Consider the following 21,422-nt stretch of genomic DNA (forward strand, 5'->3'; position numbering starts at 1 on the left):
CACCATCCTGAAACTGCAGGAGAGCACTCGACAACATCACATTTGCTCCTGCTGCAGCCTTGATGTTGTTTTTAAACAGTCTGAGTGAAGTGCTAAGTTTGACATGATAAAGGAAAAGCATCCTTCTCTATTTTGCAAAGGCAGTTACTACAGTAGAGGAGTTCCTGATGGTGTTCAAACCAATTCTCGTCAAGAACACAGGAATTCAAGAATTAAGATGATGGCCAGATCAGACATGGTGGAATTCCTAGCCTTCAAACTCACGATTACAGACTGTGGCCCTTATAAACACCTTTAATATTATTACAAGATGTATGTTAAATACATACTCTCTGGATTATGTCAAGAAGGAAATTGGAGATGAAGGCAAACCCTCATTTTATCTGCTTGTAGGCACTTTGCAGTTAGGTAACCTATTGATTTTCTTTGGGTGTACTCAATGTTCCTGGAGTAAACTTTTGTTTTTAGAGTAGGCTAAACTTTGCATTTCCTGTCAGCTTGCTTTTCAGAACAGTTTGTATTTATTTAAGACTGAAAACATACAGCAAATGTTCTGTTTCACACAACTTCCTGGCACTGAAAATCTAGCACACAACGTTTAATTATACTTATTAGTATTCGTTAAATAGCACTGCAGAAATTTCTGGCTGCTGAGCTTGTGATTAGCATTTGTAAACTGAAAGAGGTGTTACCCCCACCCATCCTGCATCATAATTCAGGCCTTGCATAATCCCCACCCAAATGCCTATTTTCATCCACAGAGCTCATTATTTTTTCTGAATCATAAATGGAAGCCACACCCGTGATTGCTCATAGACTGTTGCTATATTATTTATATATTGGTGTGCACCTTGATCCCAGCTGTGGTTAATTTTGGAAAAGGTGTTAGGTATTCCAAATTTTAAGTGGCATGCCACTGAAACATGGGAACCATGACTGCCATTCATTTCCTTACAAAGTGATTCAGAGGAAGAGATGCTCCTTTCTGAAGATTAAAACTGTCGTCCACAAATTATTAACATGTGAAAGCCACAAAGGAAGAAAAGTGCAAATACACTGCCATGAAACAGCAGAAGGAAAACCTTGCCAGATTATCCCACCATACCCACCCTGAATGTGCTTAAGGATGCTAATTACTAATCATAATGAGCTATCATGCCCTCCATGCACAAAGTCTGGATCAAGCATGGGGTCACCAGGCCTGACACAGAACAGCTTCCCCTGCCCACCACCTACCCAGGTGACCAAGACATGTTCCTGTTACCTGTATTTATTTTACCTTTGTTACTGTGTTTATTATTTTCACAGCCACTTCAAGGACAGGGTCAGCACTGCTGAGTGCCCCGTGGAAGGCGACTGGAACACACAACCAAGCCTGTAAACTTGGCAGTGGTGAGGCTCTCCAGGAACTTTCCAGCTTCAAGGAAGTTCACACAAAGGACCACAGCAGCTCATGTTGAGTCCAGCTGCTCCATGGCAAGGTGCAGGGGAGACACCTTTAAAAAACCTCTGACAGGTTACTCATGGCCTTGCAATCCCTGTATTGTCATCTCCTGGCTGCTAAGCAAGGTCCAGAGAAAAGAACCATATTAGGCTGCACTTGGTGACTTCACTGGTCCCACATAATTTTTTGATAAATTATTCAGGTAAGGTTTTCATGCATCCCAGTTGCACACCCCAGTTCTTAGAGCTGAAGCAATTGGAACTGGGACTGAGCTGCTGTGATACAGAACCAGCACACAACAGGCACATGGCAGTGCAGAGGCCTCCAACAAGGCAGGGCAGAGGTGAGATTACACACCCTGACACGTTCTGTTGCTCATGGGACTCAATTGCCAGTGGGAGGGAGGGTTGTCTTTTCAGAGTAACTTCTCATCATGGTGAAAAAACCCAATGAACAAAAGTAATTGCTTTGTTAAAAGCCACAGGGACAGACAGCCCTGTCTGAGACACTTTTAGAAATGGATGCCAGCAAGGTGAGTGTCTGAGCTCCTGCCTAACACACAGGCTGAGGGAGAACTGTCAGGGGCTCTGAAGACAAAGGGTAGCATGAGGGATGAACTGGTTAATTCCTGAATTCAAGTTACATGGTTTAGTGCTAGTGTTTTGTTAAAGGCTGACAGTCTAAACATACATTTTTTTAAGGATGCGGAGACCACGTGAGGACTTCTTCTCTAGTCAATCACAGTAATCATATCATGGCCAGTGCTGGATGCAACACACAATTGTTCCATGGGAACAGCCAAGGACCCCATCATTCCACAGGGAATATTTCCACTGGAGGAGCAGACCTCTCCCTAGGACAGAGGCAGCAGGCAGGGCCAGCAGCCCAGCCTGAGCTGGAGGTGACACAGCACAGCCCAGGAGAGCCTGACACTGCTCAGCCTCTGGGCTGCTGACACCTCACTGGACGTGCTGCCTCTCGCAGGCCACACTTCTCCTGTCATCCCAGCTTAATTGGACCAACGTGATCAAGAGCAGTCTCCACGATAAGACAGGATGCTGCAGCATGCCCTGGAGCAGCAGGGTGAGTAAGGCAGCTGTTTTACAAGCAGTTCAGTTCACAGCTTAACACCCGAGCTTTATGTTGGGCCAGTCAGTCACCTGCAAGGGAGCAACCAATGCAACACAACTGCAGAACCCTGCCTTTCTCCTGCAGCACAACTGCAGGCAGGCTGAGCTGCAGCCCTGGAGGATTTCAGGAGACTCAATATTCCCCTGAGAAGTGCCAAGTGGCCAAGACCCAAAGGAGAGCCCAAACCCTCCAACTCCTCTCCATGACCTCTGGAAATGCCTGTGGAGAGAAGAGAGGGGGGCTCAGGGGCAGGGAGAGCTTCATCTGTTCTCATTGTGGGTGATTGGGACAGAACCATCACTGGGCACCAGCCAGGGAATGTCACCCTAAGTACCCTTTCTTTCTTTTTAAAATTATTATTAAAATTATTAATGCTCTGTAGTTTTCTAAAGAGGAGGGAGGAAAAAAAATTTGCTGCAGGGGATTTATTTGGAAGTTGCCAGCAAAGCCTGTGTCTCTGTGAGCCAATCCAGGAGCTTAGAGCTTCATTATTACTAATTTCCTAGTACAAGTATTCATTTACCTTCTACATGGCTGAAAGGAAGCTAAAGTACTCCTTTGCAAAACACCATGGAAGAACAACTGAGTATTATATCAGATGTGGTCACGAGAAAAGTCAGCACAGATAAATGCATCCTCTGTTGCCAGCTCTCAGAGACTGCAAGAGCAGATTTCCTGTGAAAAATGCAAATGATTGTGCTGTGCCCATCAGTGACCAGACTCACCACACAAGGCAGCAGCTTAGTCCCTGCCTATCTGCCAGTCACTATCCTGCCAGGCTGGTGGCTTTGGTGTGAGAGTGCTCTTTCCACATCATATATAAAATAATACGGGAGAAAGTAGAGAAAGTACGAGTCTGAGACTAGAGCTGCACGTCTGTGGAAGCAGCAGTGTGTTTCTTAGGAGAACTCATTAAAACTTGAAAATATTTCAATACACCATCAATATTTAGAAATCAGACAGATTTGCACAGAAATGTCTCTAGTCCTGCTGGGAAGCTTCCATCAGCTGTGGAAGAGTTAAGTGTTACCAACGTTACACAAGTCTCACTAAACCAACTCTGCTCTTTGGAATATGAGTGCTTGCATGAGATCTTCAGACAACTTTCCTTCTTCTTCCTCCCTCTACCATTAGTGGAACGGCCTTGAATTAAATTGGAAAAGTACAGAAGTATCTACATGACTTGGAGGGCCATAAACCCTGTGTAGGGAGGAATTATTTAAGGTTGTACAAAGGGTATAATTAGAAGCTGTTGAATGAAGTAAAGCAAACGAACAAGCCCGAGTATAAAAGCTTCCTCTCAGTCTGAGATGCCTTCTAGCACACAGAACAATCTTGTAGAGAGCACAAAGGCTCCTAGAGCTGCTGCAGAGGCTGAGTGTGACACAGAGCACTGCAACCCCAAACTGCTGCACCCAGAGCAGCCCTCAGTGCACCTCAACATGGAATAACTGTGTCACCTAAAACAATGGATGAATGGTTTTCCCCAGTGTGGACTCTGTTCTGGAGCCTATCACGTGTGCCAGCATTGCTTCAAAGCACGGCCACAAAAACACAAACCAGAGATGCTGCCTAGTGCCTTAAATAATAATAATGTACTGTGGTGCACTCAGGATACAGACCTGGGCTCAGTTCCCTCCAGAAAAAGGAGAAAACCCCCACATCATTCTCGAGAGATGATCCCAGGCATACAGCAGGTACCAGCTGGCTGCTTTCTTGTCAGGAAAACAACCCCCAAACCCTCCAGGTGCCAGAACAAAATGCCAAATATTAGACAGAGTGGATGCATTCCCTTCAGTTTAAGCTGAGCTCAGTGGCAGCAATACCCCATTACCACAGGTTCTAAAACTAAAGCTTGTGAATAATAAAAAGGCACCAACTTTCCAGTGTACATCAAACAATGAGCAGAGAAGTACCTCAGCTCATCTTTCAGCAGCAGGTAAAAGGATTTTTTGAAGAGAGATACTGAAATGTGAGGAAAAAAACATTTTGCTGACTGTAAGGCAACTATTTCCCCTCAAATCAGCAAATTCCTTCTTAGCACTTACCCTTTAGGGGAAAATTAGCCTAATCTTAGTTCATACACTTACTTACCCTAACTGAAATACCAAGTTAATGACACAGAAAGAGAACCCAAGTAAATTCATGTTTGCTGGACATCTGCAATGTAAAAGGTTGAGAACAGGGTCAGCTGTATGAAGGTAACTGTGATGCAAGCAGCACTACAATATTTTATTTACCAAGACTTTTGCTGAACATTGTGGAAGAATCTGCAAGTTGAGCAGACACATCCATGGGCTCTAGGCTCGTTTTTCTGAGTGTTTTTCCTATTACCATTTTAATGGGAGTGGGAAAGCCCAAATATACACACTGAAAACCTCATTTCTGTAAATTGAACTCCCTCAGCCTTAGAGAAAAAAATTATAATCAAATTTATGGCCACTTTGCTAATGCTTTGTATTAAAATGTTTCTGCAAGACTAAAAACAATACAAGCATGGAAATATTTTCCTTCTAATGCTACAAAGCAGTGCTGCCACCCAGGAATGGAGAGCTTTTCCTGTATTCTGAATCATGCCCATTTACAAACCAAGTAATTATTCCAGATTCTAGGACAAAGACTCTTTCCATCATTTGGTTCACATTTGCATGGCAATACCAGTTAGATGTGCAGATTTACAACACAAACATGTAAAATCTTACACAGATTACGACTTTTACATATCTTGAGCATATTTCAAAGCTGGAGAAACATATGAAATATTTCCTAAACAAATTAAGAGACATAGAGTTGAAGCAGTTCTTCCAGTAGTTATTAACAACACAGACATTTTTTAATTCTGAATTTGCAAAAGTATCCATGTATTTCATTATGAAAATGCAGTAATTGAGAATGAACTTGTTTCCCATTAAAATAAGCAATCATAAAGGCTCCTCTGCAGTCATTTTCTAAAGTTCAGACTGTGCACTTCAGATGGATGCAGAACCAGATCTCCAGATGCTGGGGTAACTTCAGAGTCCAGTGAGGTGCCATCCTTAAGCAGGATTGCTGACAGAGCCAGGCAACAGCAGAATGATTTGGTGAAAGGTAGCAAAGATGGAAATTGCTGCCAAGTTCTTAATTCTCATGGGAATACAGCTCCATTACTTCCTCCAGAGACCTGTCCTGCAACTCCTCTGAACTGACAAAGGCTCACTTAAGCCAGGCTTGTAGCAACTTCCAATTTTTAGTAAGCAGGAACAAGCACTGCTACCTGTGGCATTTCACCAAATCCAGACCTCGTGTTTTATGCTGATTATTAGCTGCCCAAATAGCTCAATGGATCTGCAATCACTTAATGCAGAAGATAAATTTCAAGGTATCATGTTCAACCTGCATGAACTCTGGGGTGCTTGACAAGGTATGAATATTCACACTTTTAATTTAGTTCCAACACGTTTGGAAAATTAATACTAGTTATTTGCCTTATTTGTACACAAGAAATTAAAAACTGTTTTAACTAATTCTAGGTTACTTAATAATCTATGTCATGAAATCAGAGAATATCCTGAGTGGGAAGAGACCCATGAAGGTCATCAAAACCAACTCCTGATTCCACACAGGGCAACCTAAAAGTTAAATCACAAAGCCAAGAGGAGTGTTGTGAGAAGTGCTGCCCAAAGACTTCTTGAATGCTGGCAGGCCCAGGGCCATGACCACTTCCCTAGGGAGCTTTTCCAGTGCTTGGCCACCTTCTCATTTCAGCCTGGACTTCAGAAAAACTGTGTGAGCATTTAAACAGATGTTGTTTTGAATAGCACATGGTGGTAAAAAGGTTTCAGGGGTCTGGGCTGGGAGAAAACACAGAAAGGAACAAGACACCAGTAGGGATGCTGCATTTTTATTTACTCAGCAAACATTTTTCCATGTGATTTTTAAATGCCATCCAAGAACTATTTAGGATTATTAAGTGCTGGCTGCTTGTTTGTGATGAAGCTTCTTGCTAACAGGATCTTTTTTCCAGAAATGAAGACCTTTGGCTTGTCAAGCTATCCCATTTCAGGTAAGTACAGTTACTAATTTCACCCACAATTAAAGTGTATTTACAACAGTGCACATTACAGTTATTCTACAAAGGGTAAGACTATCTAAACTTGCCCTAGTCCCCAGGATTTCACTCTTTCAGGATGAGAGGTGCCTTCACCTGTTCAGCCACGTCCTTCCCCAGCAGCGTTTCCACAATGGCCAGGCCAAACTCGAAGCTGGTGCCAGGCCCGCGGCTGGTGAGGATGTTCCCGTCCTTCTCCACGCGGCTCTCCGAGTAGGAGTAGTGTGCTTGGGGACAACAGGGACAGGGTCAGCGCCAGCACTGTGCCCACAGGGCACCAGGAGCTCAGCACTGCCCCCCTGCAGCTCGTCCCTGCCTCTGGGAGCTCATTCCCAACATGTGGGGATGCCCCTCTGGCTTTAGAAGCTCCTCAGGAGGCGCTCACTGAGCCCGGCAGCTCCCGTGAGGCTCCTTCTGGAGTCAGGTTGCTCCTGGGGAGCTGTGCACAAATTGCTTTTTTTTCCAAATGCATGCAGAAAACATTGGGGGAGCCCATCTGCTCACCTCCAGCCTCGATAATGCTAACAGAATGACCCTCCTAACACTCACCATGCCTTCCCTTAGGCTGGAGAAAGAAGTGTGGAGTCATCAGCTCCACAGAACCAAAGCAACCAGGAGAGTGGGAAAGGGCTCCCAGAGTCTGCTGTTGGCACCACTGAGGCAAAGAACCAGAGGGGCAAGAGATGGCTCAGCCTCAGGAGGATAAATGCTCCCAACATGACAGCAGCAGCACAATTCCCCCAAGGATGAGAATGTCAGTAGAGCCCTCTATTTTCTAGTGATACAGACTCAACTCAGTGAGAGAAATAAGATAAAAAAGCTCTTTTCCTTTCTTTAAATTGTGTATTCAGGTTAAAAAAATCTGAGAAGGATTTGGACAGAAACATACCTCCATTCATCATTTTGTCTTTGGCCAAAGGATGTGTTGTGACTTTGCTTCCATACCCTATCCCATGTGCCAGAAGGGCAGTAGGACCTGTAAGAACACGAAGTTGCACCAGTGAGGAACTGCCCTCTGCTACAAACACTTATAAAAACAGAAATTTGGGCATTAGAACCCCCAGGAGTCAAAGCTCATTGTGGACAGACTGCCTTTTATAAAAACTGCTGCCAGCTCTGAAGCAAAGAGCTCTCACATTACACTTCACACTTCCCACCCATGACTGTGTTGCCTTTGACTTCCAGACATTTCATTTAAAACTGCTTGACATTAAGAAACAAAAGGTCTGCATTTCAATCTGAACATTAACTACCTACAATTACTTTACAATCTTGTTAAACCTTGAATTTAGAGACTTAGCAGATAGGATTTCATTTGAGCAAGTCTCTACATGGTGCAGTTGTGTGCCAAGCAGTATTTTGGACAGATCATGTTCAGTTTTTGGTTTCAAGAGTTTCTCTTTTCTTCTCACACTTCCTCCTTAGCCTGACTTGAGGAAAGAATTTGTGTCAAGAAGTGCTAAGTCATCAGATAGGAAATCCTAAAGGGAATTCCAAAAGAAACTGAAGGATTTGTCTGACATGAGTTTCATTTCTGTTCATTTGTTTCATTCTGGATTTAGTACAGGAAATCCCCTCTCTGTGTTCAGCTGGAATGAGCTCTACTGGGCACGTGTGGATTTGGATTGTTCTGCAGGAGGCACAGATAAAGAAGCAGAAGAGTGTCACTGCCAAGCTGAGGAATGTTCACAGCTCTGTGTGCCTAGCACCTAAATGAGGAAGAAAAGCAGAAAATCCCCTGGAAATGTACCCAAAACAAAAGTGAAAATCCCCTCCTGGAACACACTCTGACTGCCTTTTATGCATTCATCACCTCTCTCCTCACTCTCAGCTTCAGGTCCCCAGACCAGCCTTCAGTTGCAGTGTTGGCAATTTTTCACCTTGCTTTTTAAACCACAAATCTTACAAAGTTCATGATCTGGACACCAAGCTGTGCAGATTATGTAAGCAGACAACCCTCTCCTCAAACCAAGTCCATTTTTTGCTGCAGCTCAGGAAGGGTGAGACTGTAATTCTATATTCCTGGCCTTCTTTCTGAAGCTAAAGGGCAGGAGTGGTTATGTGAGATGAATTTACAGTGATGACATTCTGCCAGTGCTCTATACTTGCAGAAAGCTCACCAGAATAAGCACATACTTTTAAAATAAATCCTAGCACACTACCTTTCACTTTTTATTTTAAAGACAGTAACACAACTGATTAGAAGGAAGTAGATAACAAGCAGAACTTGCAAGATAAGTGTTCACAATTATTTTAGAGATTTCTCTGCCATAAAATGTAAAAAAAAATCAGATGCTGAAACGTATATATAGAGAGAGAGAGGCACAAATTCCCAGTACTAATTACAGAAACACAGATTTCTAAGACAGGAAATTGTCTTCATCCTCCTTCAAAATATCCAAATGCTTTACAAAGCAGGACACCTTGTTAACCCACCTGCACATATTGCAGCAATCAGGCCTTTTCTGCTTTCCTGATCCTTCAAAATGTCTTTCACAGCAGCAGACTGTATGAGGAAACATCACAAGTCATTGTTTGGGGTTGGTTATTTGAAGCATGGTTGAAACAGTTCTCACTGAAATTTCATAAACATGTTTTGTACAGAAAAACAACTGGAATTTTCCCTCCCTGCCTCAGGACAGAGCACAATGAGAACATTAAGAGGGAGAAAAACTGAAACCAAGACAAACTTGCCCCAGGAAGAAAGAGGAAGGAAATCAGAAGGAACTGCAAGGAAGTACTTGACCCAAATATGTTTAAATATGTTTAACCCACGGCCATATAAAACTGTCATTTGAAAATACAGGACCAACAGAAAATAGTATTCATAAGATATCTCCAGACAGTCTCTATCATTCTTAAGAAGATTTATACTGGATATTTGTCTCATACTCCATGGCTTACAAACTCTGAGGTACCACCTAAATCCTCTTTGATAGATCAATTTGTTTGTCTGCTTGCCTTCCACAAGGAATTCATACCACCACTGCAACTGAGACAGAGAATTCTGCAAAGGAGCAGAGTCCCTTGGGTTTGGACACTTTTGTGTCTCAGCAACAAATCTTCATTTGCAACCATTTCATCTTCACATGAGTATGAACAGAGATCTTTCCAAAATCCACAACACTTCTCCATTTTTATTCTGCTTTACTAGGTACTCATGGCCAAGAATGTACCCAGTTGTCCCACCTAAATAATTACAAGGTTTAAGACCATTAACAATTAATTTACTGATTCATTCAGAAGAGAATTTTCAGATGCTGAACTGAATCTGCAGGATTACTAAGCAAGTGCTGACCACCCCACTACTCAAGAGAATGCCCATGGATTTTTAAAATGTCAGAACTTTACCTCAGACAAGTTTTGAGCTCCAAGGTTCCCTCCAGGCAGGACCACAACATCATAAGGCCCCTAAACAAAGAAAGATAAACCTGTTCTGTTGAAGAGAGGCTGATGGATACATTACACAGTTTATATACATTACACTGTTTGAAGACCACTGCAGCTGATTCAAGTGGCAAGGAAATCCACCTTTTCTTCCACTGAACAACACTTATGATCAGAAAACCAGTTTCAATTATGAAAAAAACCTATTATTTCCTGTTCCAGGAAAAGCCTACTAACAATTAAGTCTCTCACAGAACTGACTTTTAAGCCTAGTGCACTTAAAAGCTTCAGCAAGTGACAGCTCTTGTGCTGTAAAGACAAGTGGTTTTGCTCCAGCCTTACTGTTCAGGTCTAACTGTAATATTTATTTAGCTTCCCATCAGAGCCTGTGAGCTGGTCCAAATCACAGTATTTTGTTGAGCCAACTAATTGGAAAAGTAAAGCTCTGTGACTGATGCTTTGCAAAAACAAATACCTGGGCAGAATTAGGAAATCTGTCTGAACCTAGCAGGCCACGAAGCAGGATATCACTGAAGGGAGGCACAGCAGGATGTGCAGCTCTGTAATTCACTGCTACACAGAGTTAACACAACGTGCAGCACATGTCCAAAGGCAATGCATAAGCTTTCCAAATTCACCCCAGAAACTGTGAGAAAAACTGTGCTGGCCATTGTATCAGAGAAGGGGGATGACCAACCTCTTTCCTGGCATCTTCCAGACTGGCATCAGGACAAATGAAGACATCTCGACTGCACTGCACTGGTTCTTTTCCTGTCAGGCCTGCAACAGTCACCTTGATCTAACAGGAGAACAAATAAATTATTACCAAACAAGAATTTGCAGTGTTTTTCTCGTATGTTAGTTCTTAAGTAGTACACAGAACAAGCAAAGCTGTACTGAGAGCTTGTTGCTCTTATGACAGCCAAAATGGGGAGCACAGTGATGGAATGACAAAGGTGGTGGGAGAAGGTCATTTTTATTTCAGTCATTTCCATGTAAGTGAAGTTGGTGTGTTTATTTAAAGTATTATTTTCATTCCTAATGAGATTATAACAGTGTCCTCCTACAGCTGCAAGAGTAACAGAGTGAGGAATCCCAACAGCCAGAACTGTAGTTAATAACTGAATTTCAAAAGCAGCTCAAGAAAAGCTGTGCAATGTCATGAGCTGTAATGTACTGAGCTTTTCTGACCCCTACAAAAGAGGCGCTTCCAGTTACTCTGAATGAAAGTAGCTGTGTTTTCTGACAGACTTGGATTTACTTGAAACATTTGCTCTAGTCCACATTAGACTTGTATTTTGAAAGGTTACCAATAAATGTCAGTTGTCAGACATGCTAATTAGGTGCATGGCACAAATATTTGCTAACCAGTGAGGTGATGAGGGTAAATTTTCACACAACAGACCACACACTGAATTCCTGGCAGTGAACATCAACTTGAGGCAATGATTTCCCCGTGACCAGGCACTCACAAAGATTTTTCACTGTCTGCATACTCACCCCAGCTCTTCTCATCACATCAGTGGGGATCACAGTTTCCATTTCCTCTGCCCCTTTAGCCAGAATCACCAGTGCTCTCTTCGAGGCCATGTCTTGAGGGGCTGCTGTCAGGGAGATGCTTGTGAAGGAAGGGGCTGAGGAGGGTACAAAGACAATATGGTCAGAAGGCAAATCCCCTCACACAAATCCTCCCTCATGCTGAGATTGAGCAGTAATTTGTACTTCTGCACATTCATTTAAACCACCTCAAAACAGCTCACTAGCTTAAATCAATATTCATAGCAATCCCTTTTAACTAAGGAACTTTATAAAAATAATGCAGTGTGATTATTAAAAGGTTAAGGCAGTTGTGCAGGTGGGAGGCACAGCACAAATGCACCAGAAGAGAAAGCCTGGCCTAACCAAGAGCTTGCATGACCTGTCTGCCAAGAGGGGCTCAGGGTGGGTGGCAGGGCTGTTTTCAATCTTCATCCCCTCAGTCATTCCAAGACCATTGACTCCTACCCAGGTCAGCACTTACAAAAAGGGCTTGCATGAGCTTTGACCTCATGTCTGGTTTTCAGTTTCCACACAGCAATGCCTCATGAGGAGTTTCCTGTGACTTAACAGTGACTCCCCCAGTGCCCCTGCAAAATCTCACCGAGATTCTCTGGGTTATTTCGCAACTTTGTGGGGGAAGAAACACATGTGCACATGTGTGATGGGGGAGCAGACCACAGGATTTAGCAAATGGAAAAAAAAAAACAGGCTCAAGACGGTTTGTTTTTTTTTTAGCTTCTAAATTCAAGTTGAGGTGAATGGCTGAATATTCATTTGAAGGTTAATTTAAAATAACTTTACATAATGTAAAATACCCACTAAGTCATACAGGTCTGAGAGAAGTCTGAAAGCATCTGTGATGTGAGAAGGCATTTCACAGGTTACTGTTCTAGAGGATAAGAGATTTTTGTCCTATGAAGGGGACTTTCCATCTAAAACTGCACATAGTACCTGGGAGCCCTTCATAAAATGTGATGCACATCTAGGTGCCTACACAAAATAAAATCATTCTGACCTTGCTTTAACTTCAATTGTTTTCAGCATGCTGAACCAGCCCAAGCAGAATAATTCACTGTGTCAAATCCTACTTTTAGGGCAGCTTTATGTACTGTCAATGCAAAGCCCACTGATCAAGTACACAAATCAAGGTATTAGTAACAACTTCAGGACAATCCAGAGCTTCTTAATAGCTTGTCTTGAGGGTACATTGATTCTGCAAAATTTTCATATGAATCTGATTAGCAAAAAACTACCTGAATAGCCATCATGCAGAAATGCTCTGCTTTTTATTGGAAAAAATAGTCTAGATCAGTTTGCATTCCTTTCATTAATTCTTTAGATGAAAGCAGGCATCTGATCCTGACTCTTTTTCCTAGTTTTGCAAAATGCAGTCTCTCCATAGTTATACATTATTATAATATCTCTGTTATTGTACAACACTGCCAAACTCTTGAGCATTAGCACTGTTCTTCGTGTGGGTGCAGATGTAAATAGCTGTCCCACTATTACGGAAAGACAGCTTTTGAGAGGGCAGAACCAAGTTACACAGACCTAACAGCAACTTCATTTAACAAGTAATTTAACAAGCTACCTACACGTAGTAAATGCCAGCCTCCCATTTGCTGCTCAGTGCCAGCTCAGGCCGCCTCAAACCTATCAGCCAAGCGCACTGCCCTGCGTGGGTACACGTGCCTTTCTGGAGATGGGGACATGCATCGAATCAGGAACCCTAACAAGAGTGGCTTTAAAAAAAAGAATCACACCCTTCAGTGTCCCGGCCACAGCGCCCGCTGTTCACAGGCAGGGGACGGCTGAAGGCTCCAGCTCAGCCAGCCCGCCTGGAAAGGCCGCATCCCCTCGTTCCCATCGCTTCTTTTCGGGACGCGGCGCCATTCCAGGCAGCAGGGCCGGCACGGGGCCGTGCCCGGGCCGAGGCCGCCTCACGGCCACGGCGGGGGGGGTCGGGCCCTGCAACGCGGCCGCCCGAGCACCGCAACCCCGCCCGAGCACCGCAACCCCGCCCGGCCGCCGAGCCCTCCGCCCACACCGGCACCCCCGGCCCGCCGGGGCGCTCTGCTCCGGGCCCGCGGGGCCGCAGCGGCGGCAGCCACCACTCACCGCGGCCACAGCCCAGAACTCACCTCAGCGGGGCCGCGGGCGGCTCTGGGAGGGCCCGCCCCGGACACGCCCCGGGCCCGCCCGCGCTCCGCCCGGCCCGGCCCCGCCGCTCGCCCGCGCTGCCGGAACGCTCCGCTGTTCTCACGGTCTCTCGAACACCCACGGCCGTGACAAGAGTCACCTCCTACGGCGGCGCGACCGCGAACCGAGCTACTACTGCTGCTGCTGCTGCCGCCGCCGCTGCTGCTGCTGCTGCCGCCGCTGCTGCTGCTGCCGCCGCCGCTGCTGCTGCTGCCGCTGCCGCCGCTGCCCCTCGGCAGCCCCGCACGGCCCGAGCAGAACCGAGCCTTGCTCTTCTGCGCCCTCTGCCCGATGCGTCTGCCCGGCGCTTCTTTTTCCCGAGGCTCACGGTGCACAGGGAATGGCTGTGGCTCAGGGATGGTGTTGTCCCTGGTTTTAAGGAGTTTCGGTGTTTTCAAGGACAGACAGAGCTGTTAACGGGGACCTTTAGGACTGCAAAGCCCCGCTGGGTAAAAGCCCGCTCGCGGGTGCTGGCAGGCCCGGTCTGGCTCCTGCGTGCCGGGCTCACGAGAGCTCCGGCAGAGCGGGCGAGGAAAGCCGGTCATAGAGGGGGATTTTGCTGGGGTCTCTCCTGGGATCTGTGCGGGGCTCAGCTGCCGCTACGGGGCGCTTTGTGTGCTGCCCACAGCGGACTCTGCTCAAAACCCTGGACAGGCCGGTCCTTGCTCTGCCTGCCCGTGTGCCGGGCACATACACTCGGAGGAAATGCCCGCTTCTCGCTTCTCGGTTACATCTCTGCGCTCCTCGGCGTTCTCCTGAGGGTCTGCTCCTGCCGGCGCTCCGGGCCCGCTGAGGGACGAGGCCTTGCCCGGGGATTGGCTGCGGGGATTGCAGGGGGCGGGGCCGTGCCCGGGGATTGGCTGCGGGGGTTATGCGCGGCGATGCGCAGGGGGCGGGGCCAGACGCGGGAATACTTATGGTTATGCGCAGGGGGCGGGGCCATGCCCGGGGATTGGCTGCGGGGAGGTGCAGGGGGCGGGGCCGCGCCGCTCCCGTGCCGCCCGGTGCGCGCTCCCCGGGGCCGGGGCAGTTCCGCACGCCGGTGGCCGCAGCGCGGCGCTCCGCTGCCGGCTGCGTGTCCCTGCCTGCCCATGTGCTTCAGCATCTTCTGCCGGCCCCGCCCCTCACCTTTCACCGCCCGGGGATTCCGCGCGGCGCTCACCGGGAAGCCCCAGCGGTGAAAAGGGCGAGCGCTGACCGGCATTGCTGAGAGAGCTCTGCGGGCGCTGCCCGGCAGAGCTGAGGGGTCGCACCTCTGGGAGGGTCCGGAAAGTCCCGCCGCCCCCAGGTTTCCCCGCCGCCCCCGGGATGACGCAGCCAGGCCCCCCGGGGGCGGCGGCTAAGGGCCGGTGCCGGGTGTCCCCCGCTCAGTCCCGCCGGCCGCGCCGCCCCGCTCCGAGCCATGGCTCCGGGCCGGGCGCTGCTGCCCGCGGCGCTGCTGGCGCTGGCGCTGAGCCCGGGCCCCGCGGCCGCGCTGCCGTGCATCGCTGACTGCCCGGCGGGTAAGGCCCGGGCCGGGCCGGGCCGGGGCGCGGCGCTCCGGGCACGGCCCGCGGTGACCGCCGTGTCTCTGCCCGCAGGTACGTTCGCAGCGAGCGCGGGCTGCGGGCGGGGAGCGGGCGCGTCCTGCCTGCCCTGCCCGGCCGGCACCTTCTCCAGCGCGGCGGGACGCGGCGGCTGCAGGATGTGTCGGCGGTGCGAAGGTACCGAGAGCCCTCTGTGCCCTCCCGTGGCAGCGGCGAGCCCGGGCTGGCGCTGCCCGGCGAGCGGACCCGCCACCGGCCGGATAACGCTGCGCGCCTGCCGGGCTGCCCGCTGGAGCCCCCAGCCTGAGTTTAGTGAGAGCAGAGGTCCGAGCCTTTGCTGCACCGCGCTGGGCAGTGCTGTAAGCTAAACCTCGTTTTCCCCTTGCAGGACTGTTTCAGTATTTAAAGGCGTGCTCCCCAACGAGAGATGCCGAATGCACATGCAAGGAGGGCTATCGCTGCGGCGGGGACGGCTGCGCCTACTGTGCCCGCAGCTGTGGCGTGGGCCAGGAGAGCACCAGGAGCGGTAGGATCACCCTTCCCCAGCAGCCGAAAACCCCTCTGCTTCCTGCACAGACACACTGCCTCTGCACAGAAGGCAGACAGAGGAAGGGACTCGCAAGATAAAAGCTGCCACTGCTGCTGAACACTTTGCATGTGTGTGGAGCAGCTCAGGAGCAGACAAACCCACCACGCTCTGAGCCCTGCTACAGCTCAGATCAGGCACAGTTAATTCCCTTTGCATGGCAGCTCCTTGGCTGCCAGCATGAGGGAAACTGGACTGGGAACTCCGGGGCTGGGCATGGTTTGTGGCATCTTGTGCCAAATCAACCAGTTTTGTAGCCAGGTACTGTGCTGCAGGGAAAGACTTGCCTTGCATGCTCAGAGCAGCTTAGGAAATAGTAATTCTGACATTGTACAAGCAGGCAAAAATACTTTTTTGTTTCATATGCTGTGTATTAAATGCTTATTTTGTACAATTTTACCTGTCCTTGTCTGTTGAAGGTTGCCAGACCTGCCGCTATGGAACCTTTAATGATCGGCCCAATGGCTCCTGTAAAAACTGGACAATGTAAGTAAACAAAACAAAACAAAACAACAACAACAAAAAGGTACATCTATTACACATAGCTGGATTTTAATTTTTTTCCCCATTTTTCTGTAAATATCCTTCAGGTGCTCTGGAAACCAAGTCCTGGAACCTGGAACTCCAGCAAAAGATGTCATTTGCAAACACCCTTCAGTTAATCCCACTTTAGTCACTACTCTACCTACCACATCTCATGAAATTCCGTTTTCTATCACTGTGCCAGGTGAGTCATTGTATAATATTGCTTATGGAGGTAAAGAATTATGACCTACTTAAACATACTGTAGCTCCTTCACTTTCCATTTAAAGCAAAAGTCCTTTCTTCTGTGCATTTCCATTGTTGCAGACTGATCCAGAAGCAGAGTGGGAGACAAAGTTTTCTGCTTATTCAAGGGCAGCAGAATTTTGTTCTGTTAATACTCTTAGAGAATGTTATTTATTTCCTAGGGAAGGAGGATGTTCAGACAGACATGATCAGGATTTCTCTGGCTGTGGCTGGGCTGTCATGCCTAATGTTTCTGCTGCCTTTGTGCATCTGCTTCAGTGTCTGGCACAAGAAGAAACTACCTGCTGTCTTCAAGAAAAGTAAGATAAATACACTCTTCAGTTCTTCTTTTTGAAACTAGACAGAAGTCAGGAATCCAAGTTAAGTGTCTTTCAAAGGGTAGTTGCAATAGCTTTGTTTGTTTTGGCCTTGTAAGTCAGAAGCAACTGAAAGGGAAACAGTTTTGGAATTTTTATTGCAGAAAGCACTGTGGGTGTCAGGTCAAGTGCATGTTTATCCTTAGAAGTGAAGTATTTGTGAGAGGTGAAAAAACTCAGCTGAGCTTTGCTGCTCCAGTGAAAGGGCAGTTCAGTTTATTGCTTCCAAGCACCATCCTTGGCTGTGTGGCTGTAACACTTTGGAGTTCTCTCTGCTCACAGAGTGCACACATGGCCTGGAGTGAATCTTGGAGCTCTGGGTGCACCAGGGGAGGGGACATCAGGCAGGGAGTGCTGCTACACAGGGGCAGAGCCAGCCTGAACCCAGCACTGCCCTCTGAGAGCTGATAAGTCCTGGGCAAGCTCAAGAGTTCAGCACTATGATGAAGCTGATTCCATTCAATTACAGTTGGTTTGTTTAGTTTTTGGGGGGGTTCTCTCTCCTTTTCTTTTCTTTTTCCCTGTCCTAAGGATAAGATCTGAATCTTCTAGTGTAACTCTAAATGCAGAAGACCACAGCAGTCAGAAAATCTATTTCCCTCTTGCTGCTCTTCCTTTCATTGCCATGACAAACAGAGCACCAGAGGCCCTGCTGAACTAGGGAAAACAAAGTATGATTAATTAGTTTTAGCAGATATACATAGTGTAGAGGAATAATTTCAGATTACAGAATAACTTGGAATTTTTTTTTTCCTGACGTTTATGGGTGAGGGATGGTGAAATAAAATGGCTGAATAAATGAAATAGAAAGGGGACATTTGTCCAGTTCTGGGCCCCTCACTTCAAGAAACACTGAGGTGCTGGAGTGAGTCCAGAGAAGGGCAGCAAAGCTGGGGAAGAATCTAGAAGGTCTTTGAGAAGCAGGTGAGGGAACTGGGGTTATTTAGTCAGAAGAAAATTAGGACTAGGGGAGACCTTGCCCTCTACAACTCCCTGAAATGTGGCTGTATCCAGATGGGGATCAGTCTTTTCTCCCAGGCAACAGTGACAGGACAAGAGGACACAGCCTTAAGCTACACCAGGTTGGAGATGAGGAGGAATTTCTTCCCCAGAAGGGTTGGAGATGAGGAGGAATTTCTTCCCAAAAAGGGTTGTTAAAGATTGGAACGGGCTGCCCAGGGAGGTGGTGGAGTCACTGTCCTTGAAGGTGTTCAAGAAACAACACTCAGAGCTCTGGGCTGCTTTACAACGTGCATGGTCAAAGGTTGGACTAAATGTCTCAGGGGTCTTTTCCAATCTAATTTGATTCTGTGGTTCTGTTCTTGCTCTGCAGTGCACACACTTGAACAGTCCGTTCAGGAAGATGATGCCTGCAGCTGCCACTTCCCTGAGGAAGAACAAGGTGAATATCAGGACCCTGGCAAATCCACAGAATCCAGAGATCTTCTGGTGAACTAGAAATTGAACTGTCCAAGTCAGCCACATTGGAATTTTCTTTTGGAACACAGAACAAGAACGTGTTTATGTAAATAGAGCAGGTGTCAGCATCTGAATGTTAGAGCAGTAAATAGCCCAGCCACTGAGGAAAAAGTGTTTTTTTAATATTTCTTAAAAAAAAATAAAAAAACCTCAAAACAGTTTGCTGATTTTCTTCCTCTAGGAGTAAGGATATTTCTAATAAGTGGTTCTTGATCTACATATACAAAGAAGTACTGCATTTAAAAGCTCTAACAGAAACAGAATAGTTTCCTAGTCACTCATTAATGTTACCTGAGCCATAATTTACCTGCACTCCAAAAGCATTTGAGGCTAAAAAGGAGATCTGTAACCATTGTAGAGTCACTGGTGACACTCAGGGTCTCTTACATCCTCTTGAGTCTGCAGCTCCTCCCAAGTCTGGCTCAAACCCAGCGCTCTTGGGGTTTGTGTGCAAATACAGATGGAGCTCATTTGACCCCATCAGTCCTGGACACAGATCCTGACCCACCACTGCACCCCTCCTGTGCAGGGGAAAGGAGACCATAAAAATCTTGAGCTGCAAAGTGTTCCACAGCAGCCTCTGCTGCTCTGCTTGGCTTGAGGGAGGCAGTGGAAACACTGAGAGAAGCTGTGGTTTTGAACTCAGAAATAGCTGTAACTTTGCAGCTGGACTGCACCACCTTCAGCCATACATCATCCAGCTTTGATCTTTTAAGTGATGTAGACTTTATGTACATTGCAACTGTAAGTGTGATCTCTTTGTGGTACTATTTTTGTAACTGAGGTTGGAAAGATTTTGACATCAGACACTGTATCTGTGTCTCTGATCAAATACTGTTCACTTTGGTCTTGAGAAAAAAGAAAATGCATGTTTGAGTCAGGGTGTTTGTAACACCATTTTAAACCATGTACATGGTTTAAATGAACTCACATGTTTTATTACTTCAGTAAATGTTACTCAAGAAATAGAATGAAAACACACCAGTATGTGAGTTAAGGGTGATTTTCCCCTCTCTGATTTCAATGCAAGAGAAAACTATTTTGCATTTGAACAATGGCAAGCCATCTCTTCCTTCAGCAGGTTACAATAGCAGATCATTTTCACCAAGCCACACCTAAACATTTTGATAAACTTACGTACAAGTAAATATAAAATAGCAAGTTTAAATAGTGAGAAAATAAGTGGCATAAGAAGCCTGACTAGTGAAGTTTGTATCCCTAGCTCAAGCCTTCTCTGTGGTTGGTACTTTCAACCATGAGAACTGAGTAACTATTACGTCAAAATCACAAACTTGAAGGCATGAACAGGACTCATGAAAAGCCACCAAACTATTTATATATCTATCTATTTATAAATCAAAGAGTGACCTTTGCATCATTGACTATATCTAGTCACCCTTGATCATCAGTGACTGGATTAAAAGAAACACTGTCATCACAATTAAATTTCTACCAGCCTTCCTGAATTTGTCTGTTTTTTAGCACAGAGGATAGCAGCCTTCCTGCCTGTCAGTGGAGCACTATAAAAAATCTTTTATCCAGGAAGGTTGAATGGGAAAAGGACTGTACCTTTTACACTATTGGTAATTAAAGCAGGGAAGCAGTAAAGCCTGGCTGTCCATAATTCAGAAGAAGGGCTGTGAAAAAGAGGTGCCTATAGTTGATGGACCATTTGTATCTTGGCTTCACAGAGAGCCTTTATTGAGCACCCAGGTTGTTCCATACCTGAGGAACAGGTTGCTCTTGTGAGTTGTGGCAGGTACAGGGATGGGAGGTGGAGTTCTGCACTGCACAGAGGTGAGAGGTTCTTTATGCTACACCACACACATCTTCAGTGGGGTCTGGTTTTTTGGGCAAGAAAAGCTGAGGGGCTGGAAGTGGAAGTTCACCACCTTGCCTCACCTGCCAGAGCAGAGGGACTGTCCCCAGTCAGCTCTGGTGGCCTCAGTTCCTCTGCTGCCTCCTCTCCCATTTTCTCTGGGCTGAGGCTGTGGTGCTGAAGGGACAGCCTGGAGGTGCTGCAGGGCCAAGTGGCACCAGGCCAGCACCCAGCAGGGACATTTTTTCCCTTTAACAGTGGAGAAGTGGCAGCACAAGTATCTGCAGAAAACAGTGTGATAAAGTGGCTACACAATTCTGATTTGAACAAGAGAGCTGCTGGGGGTTGTTTGTCTCTGGTTTTTGTTGTTTTCAGGCTTGGGGGACATTCGTCATGGGAGTGCTGTGTCCAAATTTGGGGTCCTCAGCACAAGGAAAGGACGAACCTGTGGTCCAGAGGAGCCCACAAAGAGGCTCCAAGGGCATCCCTGGTCTGCAGCCAGGCTGGGAGAGCTGGGGGTTTTCACCTGGAGCAGGGAAGACTCCAGGGAGACTGAAGCCTTTCAGTACTTAAAGGGCAGTTATAAAGAACAGGGAGAGGGACTTTGTACGCTGACAGAACAAGGGGGAGTGGTTTTAAACTAAAAGAGATTTAGATTAGTTGTTAAGAAAGAAATTCTTAAAAGAGTGGTGAGGCCCTGGGAGAGGCTGCCCAGAGAAGCTGTGGCTGCCCCATCCCTGGAATTGCTCAAGGCCAGGTTGGACAGGACTTGGAGCATCCTGATCTATTGGTAAGGTCCCTGCCCATGGCAGGGGAGTAGAACGAAATGATCTTTAAGGTCCCTTCCAGCCCAAATCGTTCTGTAATTCCATGGTAACTCTAAGTGTTCTCTGCTTTCCGTGCATGTCTCTTTTTTTGACAGTCATTTAATTTTTTATATAGCAAGCAAAATGGAACTGGGAATGCCCTGATGACTCCCAAGCAGCCCAGGTGGCTGAGGATGAGGTAACAGGACAGATGCAAGCTCTCTGAATTTCCATTTGTTTTTCTTGGAAGTCAGAAAGTGTCTTCTTAGCCAG

At 46.7% G+C, this 21,422-nt stretch overlaps 2 protein-coding genes across 5 annotated transcripts; one reads left to right on the top strand and one right to left on the bottom strand.

Moving 5' to 3' along the window:
* Nucleotides 1-6,439: 6,439 nt before the first annotated feature.
* Nucleotides 6,440-13,868, bottom strand: PARK7 (Parkinsonism associated deglycase). 3 transcript variants are annotated; one of them, XM_063417265.1, is made up of 7 exons: nt 13,730-13,868; nt 11,550-11,683; nt 10,747-10,848; nt 10,014-10,073; nt 9,099-9,168; nt 7,552-7,638; nt 6,440-6,889 (listed from the first exon to the last, which is right to left on the bottom strand). In XM_063417265.1, exons 2-7 carry the CDS (start codon nt 11,637-11,639, stop codon nt 6,729-6,731), a joined length of 570 nt encoding a protein of 189 aa, XP_063273335.1. In that variant the 5' UTR covers nt 11,640-11,683; nt 13,730-13,868; the 3' UTR covers nt 6,440-6,728. The 3 variants fall into 3 exon arrangements, with proteins under 3 accessions (XP_063273335.1, XP_063273336.1, XP_063273334.1); XM_063417266.1 differs by having other exon boundaries at nt 13,707-13,736; XM_063417264.1 differs by lacking the exon at nt 13,730-13,868 and adding an exon at nt 13,184-13,289.
* Nucleotides 13,869-14,699: 831 nt separating this feature from the next.
* On the top strand, nt 14,700-18,668 carry TNFRSF9 (TNF receptor superfamily member 9). 2 transcript variants are annotated; one of them, XM_063417262.1, is made up of 7 exons: nt 14,701-15,289; nt 15,368-15,490; nt 15,702-15,839; nt 16,319-16,385; nt 16,490-16,626; nt 16,851-16,988; nt 18,379-18,668. In XM_063417262.1, the coding sequence occupies exons 1-7, from the start codon at nt 15,190-15,192 to the stop codon at nt 18,501-18,503; spliced, it is 828 nt and encodes a 275-aa protein (XP_063273332.1). In that variant the 5' UTR covers nt 14,701-15,189; the 3' UTR covers nt 18,504-18,668. The 2 variants fall into 2 exon arrangements, with proteins under 2 accessions (XP_063273331.1, XP_063273332.1); XM_063417261.1 differs by having other exon boundaries at nt 14,700-15,490.
* Nucleotides 18,669-21,422: the final 2,754 nt, after the last annotated feature.

The sequence above is a fragment of the Prinia subflava genome, chromosome 21, assembly GCF_021018805.1.
Source record: "Prinia subflava isolate CZ2003 ecotype Zambia chromosome 21, Cam_Psub_1.2, whole genome shotgun sequence".
In the NCBI taxonomy this organism is placed as follows: Eukaryota; Metazoa; Chordata; class Aves; order Passeriformes; family Cisticolidae; genus Prinia; species Prinia subflava.